This window comes from Pyxicephalus adspersus, chromosome 5 (genome assembly GCF_032062135.1).
Source record: "Pyxicephalus adspersus chromosome 5, UCB_Pads_2.0, whole genome shotgun sequence".
Taxonomy (NCBI): Eukaryota; Metazoa; Chordata; class Amphibia; order Anura; family Pyxicephalidae; genus Pyxicephalus; species Pyxicephalus adspersus.
In genome coordinates, this window is record NC_092862.1 from 58,634,282 (window position 1) to 58,648,423 (window position 14,142).

Here is a 14,142-nt window from a genome sequence, read left to right on the forward strand (position 1 = left end):
TGCAGGATCGGTGCTATACGATCGTTCGTATATATCGTGCATGAACGTTCGTCGTTTGTTTTCCAACGATAATAATTGGAAGTGTGTACGTAGCTTTAGAATGAAAAGCAAACTTTGGAATGTCAATGAAATGTATACGAAGAATAGAAATAGTATGCTGATCATGGAGGAGAGGAAGGCTGGAAGGAAGGTTTGGGATTTCAGTAAAAGGAGACTTTTGGAACACTGTATTTGACTTAATAAAGGATTTTAGACTGTTCGCTTGACAAAGTGAAGTGGCTGTTGGGCTTTCAGTTTATGTTTGTGGTGTTAAGAATATAATAAAACAGGTAAAACCCTTGTATTGAAATTCACTTATGTCTGCATTTGTGGCTGGCTGCTAGACCTATGGTTCCACAAATAGAAGAAAAACAGGTAGATGGCAATGCCCGCAATGTAGAAAAGGGCACGTGAATATAAAAAAAAATAGCAATTTAGGCAGGAATGTTTATTTCATTGCCATTGAAACACATGGTCATCACCTGACGTATGTCCTTTTTAATAATAACAAAAATTGTAAATATCGTTTTTGCACTCACAGCTTTTATTTTTTTTTTAAATTAAGGCCCAGGTATTGGACTTATCCATGTTGCAACTCATACCATCTAATGAGGTTGCAACAAAAAGAGCTGTGACAAATACTGTAAGACATGCTCACTGCTGAACACCAATATAACACAAAAGGAGAAAGGAAACTTTCTAATCAATGAACACCAAACAGATTCCCACACCAAGAAACATGAACAGTTACAGCAACACTCTCACTAACCATCAGCATTTTAAACACTTCTCACAGCTGTGGAAATACCTCTGCACTGTACACCATATGGTATGTTACATAGTTATGATCACTGCACTCTGAATGCTATATTCTACATTACATGGTACCGACAACTGAAGTTTATATGACCAAAGTATTATTGGTAGGTGCAAGAACTGTAGCATGTGTGTGCAAGGTGTACAGTACACAGGCTAAAGTTTTTTTTAACCATATTCAATAAACAACAATATATGACAAGCCATACCTGCCAATTACCAGAAGAGAAAAACAACTTCCAAAATGTGTTCAAGATGTTTAACAATGTCAAAAGTTTGTGATGTAGTGCAGCCTCCCCATACTACAGCTCCCGAGGCACAAAGCAGAGGGTAATTTTAGTCAAGTTGCAGAATTCCTTTGGAATTTATAGCCAAAATTTACAGTGAATCCTAGTTCTTACAGTTCTCATGTATGTCATGTGTGCACTATGAGTGTTACATGTGTTTTCTCAGAGAGTATATGTTTAGTCAGACCTTGGCCATCAGAAGCATGAAGTGGCTAGTTCAAGACAGATTGAACCAACTACATATGCATTATGTATTATAAAGGTACCTGAACTTGCCACATAGGGCCCTGTAAAACTGTACAAACTGCTAGAACTGAAACAAACTAAAACCTTAAAATGAACAGCTGCTGAAGCTGAGGGGAGAACTCGGACAACATGAACACTTTTGGCAAAGAAAAGAACTATTGTTACCTAAAACTATTAAGACGAAACTATTTTGAGTGGCAAAATCTCACAGGAAACATTAGTCTGCAATTAGTTCTCTAACCTACAACAGGTACCAGTCTGACTCGTTAGATAACAGAGTATTGTTGCAATGCAGCTCAAAACATCCTGTGGCTTGAAAATGTGGAGTGTCACAGTCATGGCACAGTTTGCAGACACAGATAGCCATCAGTCTGGGAGATAGCATACTATGTAAAAAAAAAAAACATGCTGGAATTGTTTGGGTCCTAGAACTGCTATGGCATAACACAATTTTACATGTACCAGACTTTAGTGACAGGATGTGAATCAAACTTCAGTGAACTTCAAATTGGTGTCTGTAAACAACTTACTAACAATGTTTTTCCTAACATACTCAATACACATGTACAGTTTTCATGAACAGGCAAAATGTAGTATATTATTAACTTTTTATAACATATTTCTTGTACTATGCAACGAATGAATAAAAATCAGAGACAAGCCTGCATAAAAAACAAGTACAAACAACACAGGGGGAGAAAAGAACTCTTCCCAATCAAACTGGCAATCCTAGAGGTAGGGAAGTAGTATAAAATATGCTGATGGGGGGAATAAAATGGTAGCTAATGATCGTTAATAGAGCCAAGAGATGAATAGGCGATATTAAAAAGTAAGTTTTAAAGGGTTTGTGTAAATTCTTTAAAGTTAGGAGCAAGTGAGGGCAATCGAGAGTAGGAGCAGCTCTTGTCATGTGCAGGAAATTAGCATGGCGGAGCAGAAGGGGCAGTTAGAAATGTATTCATGCAGGCAAGGCAGGCACAGTGAAGAGATTTAAAGACAAAATACAGTAGCTTAAATGAAATTATATGATAAAATAGAAAGTCAGCTGATGAGTAGTGTGAAGGATAGGGAAAACCAACTGCGTTATAGATTGTAGATAGGTGATAGTCTAGTTCAGCCATTCATAACCAGGGTTCAGTAGATGCCTAGGATTCTTTCATAGGTTCCTTGAGCTGAGGATGACTGACCTACCATCTAATGGTATCTGCATAGCTTGGGTCCTAACACCACTTGGCAGGGCTACACAAATGACCTCAATAATTTTGACCTGTCTATAAGGAATTCATTTGGACATACCATTTAGAAAACAGGTATTATGAATTTCTTCACACTGACTTGAAACATAAGGAGTATTTTTCTAATGAATCTATTTCCAATGCTTGAATTTTATGGTTGTTGCAGTGTAGGAAGAAAAGGGTTGGTCTAGCTAGTGCAATGCAAGAGATGATGTTGCAGTACTCATGGCAAAAAAATGAGAATGTGTACAAGGAGTTTAATGGTCTTTAGACATAAAAATAGGTGTATTTTGAAGAGTTTGTGCAGAGTACAAGACAGAACCCCGGCAGGTTCTGGATGTGGCAGGTAAAGAAGATTGAAATGTCAAAAGTGACACCAAGACAGTGTGCCTTTGGAACAAACAATTGTGTTATTTAAGGTAAAGAGATGTAAAGGAGAGGTTTTGGGGGTGTGGGAGGTGATCGTTATCCAAACTGAGTTTTAGGTACCTGTAAGATCTTTACATGATGAGATGGCTGAAAGGAAGCATCCAATTATATCCAAGGCAAAGAGAAACAAGTCTGAATAATCTGAAAATAGAGCTCTGATTAACCCAAGCATGTTTAAATAAACTTTTTAACTGTTGTCTAAACCAGGGGTGCCCAACCTATTGGCCTACGGGCCACATTTGGTCCATCAGATCCAGCCCTCTCCTCATTGCCTCTTTGCTCATTGTCTTGCAGGGGTGGGGCGCTCCCATCTCCTATGTTTCTCCATCGTGCTGCCAGTAGAGGAAGCTACTTGTACTGGGAGATAATCCCAGCATGAGAACTGTGTCTGTGTTTTGGCTTCCGTCATTATCCCCATGTATAAATCATCATATCTCCTTCACTGTTTGTAATAGAAATGTGAAATTTTCAGGGTACACAGGGGAGTTGCTAATAAACAAAATTTAAGCCCTCTACACATAAGTTGCCAGATGCAGGGTAACAAGCATAAAATCCTATCACTCAGGTTTTTCTTCACATTAAGGGGGCTATTTCAAGACCAGGGTCCCCACACTCTCAAGCAATGAACATTAGGGTACTGCCAATTGTCTGATCACAAAACTTCAAGGCTGCGTTCAGGTTGGCGGTGTGGTTGTGATGCGTTACCCCTTAATTGTGCCATGGAACCCTGGCTTGGGGGAGACTCCCTGCCGCCTACAGTCAAATCTACAGATGCTGCGGTGCGAGGGCCTGAGAGGCCTGCAAGTTGCCTGTTACACATAGCTGGACACCTACCTTCTGTGACCCTCAATGTCTCTGGAACAGTGGGATGTTGGCAACTGGAAATGCCTTTTGCCCCCCACCCCCTGTTTTCTGTAAGAAACAGGAAATGTGACTGCAAGTACAGGACTCTTGTGGTTAACTACCCCTAAAATTTCATCACTAAGGTTCCATCACAAGATATGAAAAAAACTATACCTATCATACCATGCTACCCTGTCACACATAGCAGGCCACTTACTTTCTTTAAACCCTAATTTCTCTTTAACAGTAGAGAAAAGGAAATGTAGGTTAAGTGGGGGACTCTTGTTTTAAACTAGGCTATGTTTTTACTCTCCCTATGTGACTTTTAAGCTCTCTTACACATCTAGAGATCCTAGGATAGGTACTTGCTGCTTCAGGCTGGCAGGCGAATATTCATTCCCTCTGTGACAGAAGTAAAGTTTAGTACAAAAAACTAAAGTAAAATAAATACCCCCACCCAGAAAAAAGACACAGTGACATAAATGCACACGTACATAAATGGTCATCAGGAAAAATTTAACTGGTGCCGCCATTACACCTGAAATACGTTTACCTGATATGTAAAGAACTTACATATCAGCCCTCCTTCTTGATCTATGCAGACATAACTTCTACATGATACAGACTTCCTTTCATGAAAAGCTCTATTCAAGCATCAAAAAGTGCATTTATTTGGTTAGATTAACATGTGCTGCTGCTGTCCAACCAGAAACCCACATGTACACAAAAACTACCCACATTGTTTTTAAATAGAACAAAAGTAATAATGGCCTGAATTTTAATAATTCCTACAAATTGGCATTAATCAACTTCTAACTCTCAAAGAATAGCTTGAGGAACTGGAAAACAGATGAGAACAACCCTATGGATATTTTTTTTTCAAATCATCCACAAGCCTTTCTCTCATTAAAGCTATCCTCATTTCTCCTGGTGTCTTTGCCTATACCATATTGCAACTATATAGCCTATTTATAGGAGAGTCCCTCCTCCATTTTTTACTTTCACCTTTTCCGGTTTGTTATACCACCACTCATCTCTATTTTTATTTCGATATATGATCTACATCTCCTGCAGTCTACAAACGAATACACAACTGAAAACACACACTGAATATATACATAAAGGTAGGGACTGTTACCATTCCAGTCCTGAACCCAAAGAATACATTTTTTTTGGAACAGATTTTCAGTGCCTATTACCATTGTCCTTTCTGAGAAAAGGGTGGCCTAGTTGCTTTAACATGTTTTTGCCATCCATATAAAATTTTTGCACTCGTTGTCAGCATGCAGTATAGTCACAGTGATGGTCTGTGAGCAGTGCTATTCATTTGTTTTAAAACTTTAACTTGGGGAATAGTTAAGGGGAAAAAAAAACATTTCTACCATTTTGTTAGATTGTATTTACTATTTTGTGTGTGTGTGTGTATTTCACTGGGAAAAATTATCTTTACTTTCTTTTCACAACAGGGAGCAAGAAGAAATCATTCCACTGTGAAAAAATCAAGGCAACAGTCTTTGGAACAACTCTGCATTGGAAGGTATTCCTATAGATCATTGGTGCCCAACGTTTTTTCATCTGGGGGCCGCTGTTGACAATGTGGGATAAAAGGTTTATCAATAAAAGATACAAAACTAAATCTATCCTACAGTGCTAGCCAGTCATATATTGCTCCCCGCTCACCATTCCTATACCAAAGTGCAGAAACTACACCATACAATGTGTCCTGTCAGTTATAGGATGCTGCTGACCTTCTTTGTACCCCAAAATCTCTGCTATAGATTATTCTTCCAGAGAAATGCAATTCACGTGACAGATAGCCAAGGGCTACATGTTCCTACTACTACACCTTTAGGTCCATACAGCTCCCAGTTCCTGAGGAATTAGGAGTACACAGAAGGTAAGTGGCCGGATATGTGTGACAGAGTAGCACGGTATGAGAGGAATAGTTTTTGTATCTTGTGATGGGGCCGTAGTGATGTAATGTAAGGGAGTGTTAGTGACAAGAGTCCTCCACTTGCAGTTACATTTCCTTTTCTTACGGAGCAATTGGGGTTCATAGAGAGTAAGGGGATAGCTATTTGTGACAAGGTAGAATGATATGATGGTTTTAAGATTTTAATGGGGGGGGGGGGGGGCAAAAGGGGTTTCCTACTGGCTCCCACATTTCCAGTTGCCAACATCCCTCCCAAAAAAATGTGGGTTCAGAGAAGGTAAGTGTCCAGCTGTGTAACCCCACCAGCCCCTCTGTATCTCGCACTGCAGCATCTGCAGTTTTTTTTCCAGGTAGCAGTGAGCGGTACTGATCATCTCCCCCTAGGCAGGGTTCTATGGTGCTCAGACTGGCAACCTCCCTGCCAGTCTGAACACAGCCTTAAAGTTTTGTGAACAAGCAAGTATATAGAGGGAGTGGCCCCTGGGGGTCTATAACATGAAAACTCAATTTGGAGACCCTGGCCTTGATGAAGCCTTCCCTTAATGTAAAAATACCCCTGATTGTTGTTAGGATTTTATGCTTGTGACCCAGTATCTGGCAACTTGGTATGTTATAGGGGCTGAAATAAAGTTAGTAACACGCCCACTCTCAGGGAGCCAACACTGAGTATGCTCAGAAAGCACATTCTCATGGTAGGAATCTCATAGAGAAACATAGAAGATGTGCGTGTCCAATCCTCCCAAGGCAACGAGCAGAGAGGGAAAGAGGAAAGGGCTGGATCTGGCAGCTCCGTTGGCACCCTTGCTATAGATCATGCTCAGCAAAAACTCAAAAGATTTTGAATCTTTTCCCTAGTTTTTCTGTGCTGGGGCCAATTGTTCCTGTGTCATTGTGAAAGAAATAAAAATTTGGCAGGGCTGTTCTAAACCCAGACTACTCTGTTAAAGAATAAATTAAAAATGTGGGCCTCACTTTACAAATTATTACCTAGCAGGACAGTAAGCCCATCTTACTAAACATGGTACATCCTATTGCACACCTTTTTGATTACCCATTGAAGATGCCCTACTGTCCCTTCTCTGCACCATACCATTCTTTGTCCAGACTCTAAGAATAGTTTTCTCATGGCCTTATTGCAGCCAGACAAACCATAGCCTGGAAATCCCCTATCCTGAACTTCAGTGAAACAATGTGTCTGTTGGATCCTTACACGGGGAAAACAATATTGCCCAGCAAAATGATACTAAAAAAGTATGAAGTGATCTGGTCTCTTTTTACCCATTATTTCCATACACACACTAGACCACATTTTCCCCCCTCTAGTCTTAGCACCAACTCACTGATAATGTGCCTCCATCACCTCCCTCCCAGATAATCCCCGTTCCTTCAGTATCCTCACCCCCTTTCTCACCTTGTTTCCTTTCTCTTAACTCAAGGTTCCTACCTAACAGCAGTTTCCACTCACAACGTTTTTCTATTTATTTATTTTCATCCACACACACTTACCTATACAATTTACCCTTCTGAACTATATTACATTAGGCCTGCTTACCTGGGAATGTACCTTCTGTTCAAAACACTATTGTTCCTATGCTTTCTTTTTGATATGTATCATATACTTTGTTGTTCTTTTTTTTGATTGTATCCTGTCATCATTGTCATTTCAAAAACCCAATAAAATAATTCAGAAAACAAAATATGGCCTTTAAACTTAATGTATTTTAATGTCTTTGTAAAAATTAATGCTGGAGCTAAACATGCTATTTTTTATTGTTAATGTACTGACTTTTAACTTTTACTGACTAAATAACCTTAGATAATTGTTTAATATTCAACATATCCCATTTATAGTAGATGTCAAAGAAAGGTTAAAGTTCTTGCCAACAAGTGATTAAAATGTCACATGCTGCAGCCCAAATGCTCCTAAAGCCTGGCATATCATAGAACCCTGCCTGAGTCTGACATCTTTGCTGTCATCACGCACAGCTGATACAAATTAAACAGTCTTGACTTATAGCGCTAATGCATCCATACTACATTAAAAAGCAGACTAAATCTGGCCATTCTGTGACTTTGCTTATATTACATATGAGGGAACGGAAGAACTTACTGTAAACACAGTTAAACATTTAAAATTTCCCCATTTAACATTTTGGTTATCTTTATGGTCATGGCAGGGAAAGAAAAAGCAGCTGTCAGGAAGCAATGTGTCCTTAGTTGCCCCATAACTCTTTACTACAGAAGGGCTAGCTCATAACTATTCATGCTGAAGTGTGTAATATTTTGGTGTATTCTAAATAAAATGACATACATTTCAAAGCAACTCTCTTAACTTTTAGAAATAAAAATGTAACCACCTGTAACAAGAACAAGTATAACTTGCCAAGTATGATACAAATTCTACCAAACAGTTAGGCTGGGTCTACATGGACGTTTTGTAAAAAGGCATGTAAACGTTCCTACTGAGTTTATAAGCGTTTTTATGCACTTATTTCAACGTTTTAAAACTTTTTTTAAATGCTGGAAAAAGCTGAAAAACGTCTATGCCGCGTTTATCCGCGTTTTACCGCGATTCTACAAGCGTTTTAGCACTTGGTAGAAATGCAAATTGTAACCCTGGGCAGTGATTTCTGCAAGTACAGGAAGTACATACATCCCTGCATACATGTGATAATGTGATCATGCAACAGTACAGTGACAAATGTAACAGTATACACAGAATAGAGTGAAAAGAGTGCAAAGTGAAGCACAATGACTACACAAGTGATAATGAATGACATCATTTGCAGGTGTGAAAAGCACCAAAAGCAAACACAATGGCACAATTTCACACGTGGCAGGCATAGGTGTTAATTTTTAACAGCATAGTACATGTAATTATTAATGCATGACACATGGAATAGTGACACAGGACACAGGCTATTGTTAAAACGTTTGTAAAAGCCTCCATTGAAATCAATGGAAGCTTTTTTATTGACAATTTCTAGCATGCATAAACGCAGGAAAACGCTCCCATTAAAATCAATGGACGCGTTTTCCCGCGATTTCCCGCGTTTTCCCGCGATTTACCAGCGTTTTAATTTTTTAAACGTTGCAAGCAACGCAGCTGAAATCTAATCGCCTTAATTGGCAGATTCGCGCTCCCTATTGTGAAGGCTGGAATCCGGCTGGCAGTGAGGCGAGTGTACGCGCACACTCGAGTCCGGACCGCGGTAATCCGCGATCGATGGCAGCGCGTACGTTCGCGCTTCCAGCGAGCGCGGATTTCATTGATGAATCAGGGGCAATGACTCTATTAACTAGGCCAGTGATACTGCTTATCAAATATCATTTAAGTAGTCATCTGTGTCTTGCACTGGCCATGCATGTAATGATCAGTTCACCTATTATATATGACTAATTATAAGGGAGATTAGTGATTCATACAAGAAGCCATATTCCCCTAATTATTAAACAATTAAAAGGATTATAAATCATTATTACACAGTATTTATATAGCGCCATCATATTACGCAGCACTGTACAAAGTCCAAAGTGGTGTCACTAACTGTCCCTCAAAGGAGCTCACAATCTAAAGTCCCTACTATAGTCATATGTCATTAATGTAGTCTATATAGAGAACCACCATTTATACGTAACACTCCAAGGTAAACATATGACCTTTTATCTCAAAATACCTTTGGGATTATTAGAAACACATTTTTCAATTTCCCAGCTTTGGTATAGGTAGTCAAAATATAGAATCCAAGTATAACTTGGTGGTTTATCCTTTCTTAAACATAGATATTACCATAGGAAACATATGCAATGAATATAAATTATTATTATATATTATGAAACGAACCTGTACTTTCAGTGCTCACTTGCCTTTTTTTTTGGTTTAAAAAACTTTGTTTAGAAGGGTGGGGCCTTTGGATGATCTTGCCCCCCCCCCACACACACAAAGAACCCTACATGTAGAGCCCGTTACATACTGATAAGTCCACCTAATGCAGCTTCCTGTAATTAAATGCTAATGATGCTGCATTGTTCCTAAATTAAGAGAAGTGGTGACACTTTGATTAGGAATGTGTCAGTTTGTGCTAAAGTGGAATAAAAACATATTGTAGAGGGAGATGTTATCAGCATCATCATTTCTCATTTACAAGACCACACCTTGTCAATCATCACCTGGCCCCACCTACTCCTGCGTTCTGGATTGGCCGAACAGCCTTTATTACTTAGCACTGGAAGCTACAGTGTCTGACAATACAACCCTCTCCTGCTTATTTTGTGGTTGTTATGGTGGCCTTTATGATTCATTATTTTGGGACTCAAAGCTTGTATGCAGATAAAATTCTCTAACACTGAATGTATTGTTCAATGGGGTGACTATACCAGTAATAATATTCTATATGAATGGAGGCTTTGTATTTTAACTTGTAGTTTGTACTTGCATTATACGTTTTTGTTTTTTTTTAAACTGAACTGAAAACAATAAAGTTTGCAAATTTATTATAACCTTATTGGACCTATACCATAAAACCTTAGAAAGAAAACAATCTCTAACACTACTTTGACTTTTGAATTGCTTTGCATACTCTATGTCAGGAACTCAAATGCCCTTCCAATAAAAATTTCTATTTAGAGTTACACCAGCAAAGTATCATTATCCATCTTTGACAAGTTTTAGTGTATGTGGATTAACTTCTACTTGAACAGCTACAACAATAAACAGTAGACTCTCAGTAACCTACTTTAAAAAACTACCCCTCAGTGACGGGTCTACAGTGCATATGATCTGGTTAAAGAGCAGATGCATTAACCTAGTGATAAATCTTCAGAGAGTGTGCACTAAACAATCGGTGTCCTGTACATCTTAGAGGATATTTAAATACTTCTCTATTACCATTTCTCAAACCCATGTAGATTGTCTCCCTCATGCTCAAACCCCCGGAATATTAAAGCTCAGAACACTCAGTATGCAGCTACTGTACATTAGCTCCCCACCATTCAGACCTAGGACATGTGCATTTACCAAAGCCGCTGTTGAAGAATTAGACTGGTAATTAAACTGGAACATGTGTAATAACTTTTCTGTGCCAATGGTGTGTTTTCTTCAACTTCCAAGACCCAGTTTCCAGCCCATTTGGTATATCCCTAACATTTATTCAAATGCACCACACAAACAGCATTTCCACTACAATTTATTGTTATTACACAGTATTTATATAGCACCAACATATTACGCACCACTTTACAAAGTCCATAGTCATGTCACTAGCTGTCCCTCAAAGGGGCTCACAATATATTGACACTACCATAGTCATATGTTATTAATACAGTCTGATTATTGGCTTGCCCCCAGAACTGACCTAACTACATGTTTTTGGGATGTGGGAGGAAACAGGAGTACACAGAGAAAACCGGCACAAACCTGGGGGGAACCTACAAACTCCATGCAGATACTGCCCCGGCCGAGATTTGAACCTGGGACCTAGCGCTGCAAAGGCAAGGGTGCTAACCTCTGAGGCACAATGCTGCCCGGTTGCAGCTGACTTTACCTGCTTAAATGTATTATAGGGAGCACTTCCCTACTCCTGTCATTTGCCTGTATGACCATGACCAGATACTTTCATAGTTTTGTTGCCAATCATAAAAAGATCAGTTAGCTCTATTTGGAAGTGAAAGGATCGAACTGCTTTGTGGTTGCCAAACCCTCCCACTAGCATACATTTTCCCATTACACCATACACAATTCATTGCTGCAAATACAGGCAACAAGCCATATGATTGGTACTCCTCACCTGCACTTGCCATACCTTCCACACACTGCCTGCTGTCACACTCATTTTGCAAGTATCTTTATTTTAGTCAATGTTGTATATACACTATGGAAATGTACATGTCCACAACTAAGGAAGTATACTCAATATGTGTTAACATAATTTCCTACTGAATGTACCCCTCACCTTTAATTGTTTCTTCAACAACTTCTACTACTCGATCAATCTGTTGGACCTGCAAAGTGACAAATGCAAAGATATTAGTTTTAAAATGTGTTCAATACCCATTACAAGTGCATATTTAAAAAATGTGTGATAACAATGTTACTACTGAATTTAGATTTATTATACTAAAGTAAAATGTCTCCTCTAAATAAAGTAAAGGTTAATTCAGTTTACTGCTTAAAACCACTGCTTAAAATTCCAAAAATGGGTATATTTATCATAGCATAACATTTGTCTCATCAAATAAATATTATCACTGAATCAATTCTGAATTCCCAATGATAAAAAACCTGGCCACTCCAACCTTTTATACCCTACCCAAGGTGCATAACAAGCCTTTCCAAGCTGACAGGGCGTCCAATCATTTCTGTCACACATTCAGTCTCTTCAAATGCAAGTGAATCAGTGGATAAATGTATTTATATGCTAGTAATGAACATGTCATCATATCTCAAAGAGACACCAGAACTACCAAAGTTAAATTGAGGGCTAAACTATACCTAAAAACAACTTATTGGTTACACAGAATATTGAAGCCGTATACTGCAGCATACCACATGATAAAGGATTTCAATAGTAGATTGTTACCTAATGAAACCTACATTAGAAGGCAGAATAACTTTATAATTTCTCTACTACAATTCATATTGACACAAAATGCCTTTCCTTCAAGAATCAACTTTCCTTACAAATTCAAGGAGATGCCATAGGCACTAAAGATTCCCTCCCCTAAGCAAACACCTGCTTAGGAGGATGGAAAAAAACAACTGTTGAGAGCCTCTCTATGTACCTGTTCCACAGATACATTTGCGCCCTCATTTTATGGACCTTAAAGAAACTATTTTTTGAAACTACAATCTTACAACTTGATTTTAAAGTTCATTATGGCTTATGACTACCATTCTATTACATTTTTCAATTGAACTATTCAAACTTGAACAAGATTTTATTTTACTAACCAATCTTTATTGAAAAGATACTGCTGGGAAAACAATCCTCCACGCCATTAGCTCACATCCTAAGCCACTTGTGCAAAGCATTCCTTTCAGCAACTTTTCATGTATTCATGCAAAATCCCTAAGAGATAGACTGCCTAATAGAGGATATCGTAGGAAGTTTCTTAAAAGGACCCATAATAAAGTAAAATCCCTAAATCGGAAAGATTTGCTCCTCGGCGAGAGGTAATTCCCAACCCAAAATACGCTTAGAATCATAGCAAGCAAGATACACGCACCAAAATCACCTTAACTGCTCCCTCTGTCAGAAATATTAGAGTCTGCCTACTTCTGACCCAATTTCCAAATAAATTGGTCCGAACCTGAGTTAGTTTTTAGACAATCAAAATCATTGAAAGATCTTTTATTCCGATTTGACAGCAATTTGGGGCTTTAAAGTTGCTCTCAATGTAGATGGATTCTAGACACAAATTTAATCTCACTCCCAGAACGATCTAAATTTAAATCTAAACATTACAATAACTAGTCTACCTTAGGAGTTTTTTACCCGACTATGTTTAACTGTGGTTGCTATCATATAGGAAAAACTAAAAGACAGTTTGAAAGGAGAATGTACAAACGTGTGCATTTATTAAAAAATGGTAAGATAGTAACCCGTATCAGCCACCATGTTGGCACAGTACATATTTTAACACCAATGTAATCATGTTTATAGCTCTGGACAGGGTTTATCCCAGTCCAGGAAGAGGGGTGATTGACAAACTCCTTCTACAATGTGAGCTCAAGTGGATAGTAACCTTGAACATCACCAAATACACTCGCTTAAATGAGGCCAATATTTAAAAAATAATTTTTACAAATTATCTATTATTTAGTCTATGCGTTTTTAATAGAGTTTCAAATGCTTGCTAACGCTCACACTGATTTCAATCGGAGCATTAAAAAATATTAAAAGGCAGCATGGTACATTCTCAAACATTTTTGCCTCCTACATTAAGACTAGCCCAAGTCACTGAGCTTTTCCATTGATACCTACATTCTCGGGTATTTATATATAACATTTTGTTTGTAATGTTTGTTAATATGTGCTGTCATTTATATCAAGTGATTTTAAACTTTTTTTTAAATATCTATATATATATATATATATATATACACATACATATATATATATATATATATATATATATATATATATATACACACACACATATACACACACATACATACACACACTAAAAAAATCAGTTGTACAATACAATCTTTTAACCCCCCTAGTGGTAATCCCGAGTGTGACTCGGGGTGGGAAAACAATGCCAAAAGCGGTCACACTCGGGGCAACTTTGGAGGTCCCCCCTTTACCTTAGC

General features: G+C 38.3%; 1 protein-coding gene across 1 annotated transcript in view; it reads right to left on the reverse strand.

Annotated features, from left to right (window-relative positions):
* Positions 1–14,142, reverse strand: part of CDKAL1 (CDKAL1 threonylcarbamoyladenosine tRNA methylthiotransferase) — a gene marked incomplete in the record, with an annotated part of 329,662 nt that overhangs the window by 244,536 nt on the left and 70,984 nt on the right. The window contains 1 exon segment of the mRNA XM_072411623.1: positions 11,780–11,828. Within this exon segment, the coding sequence (XP_072267724.1) occupies positions 11,780–11,828 (49 nt within the window).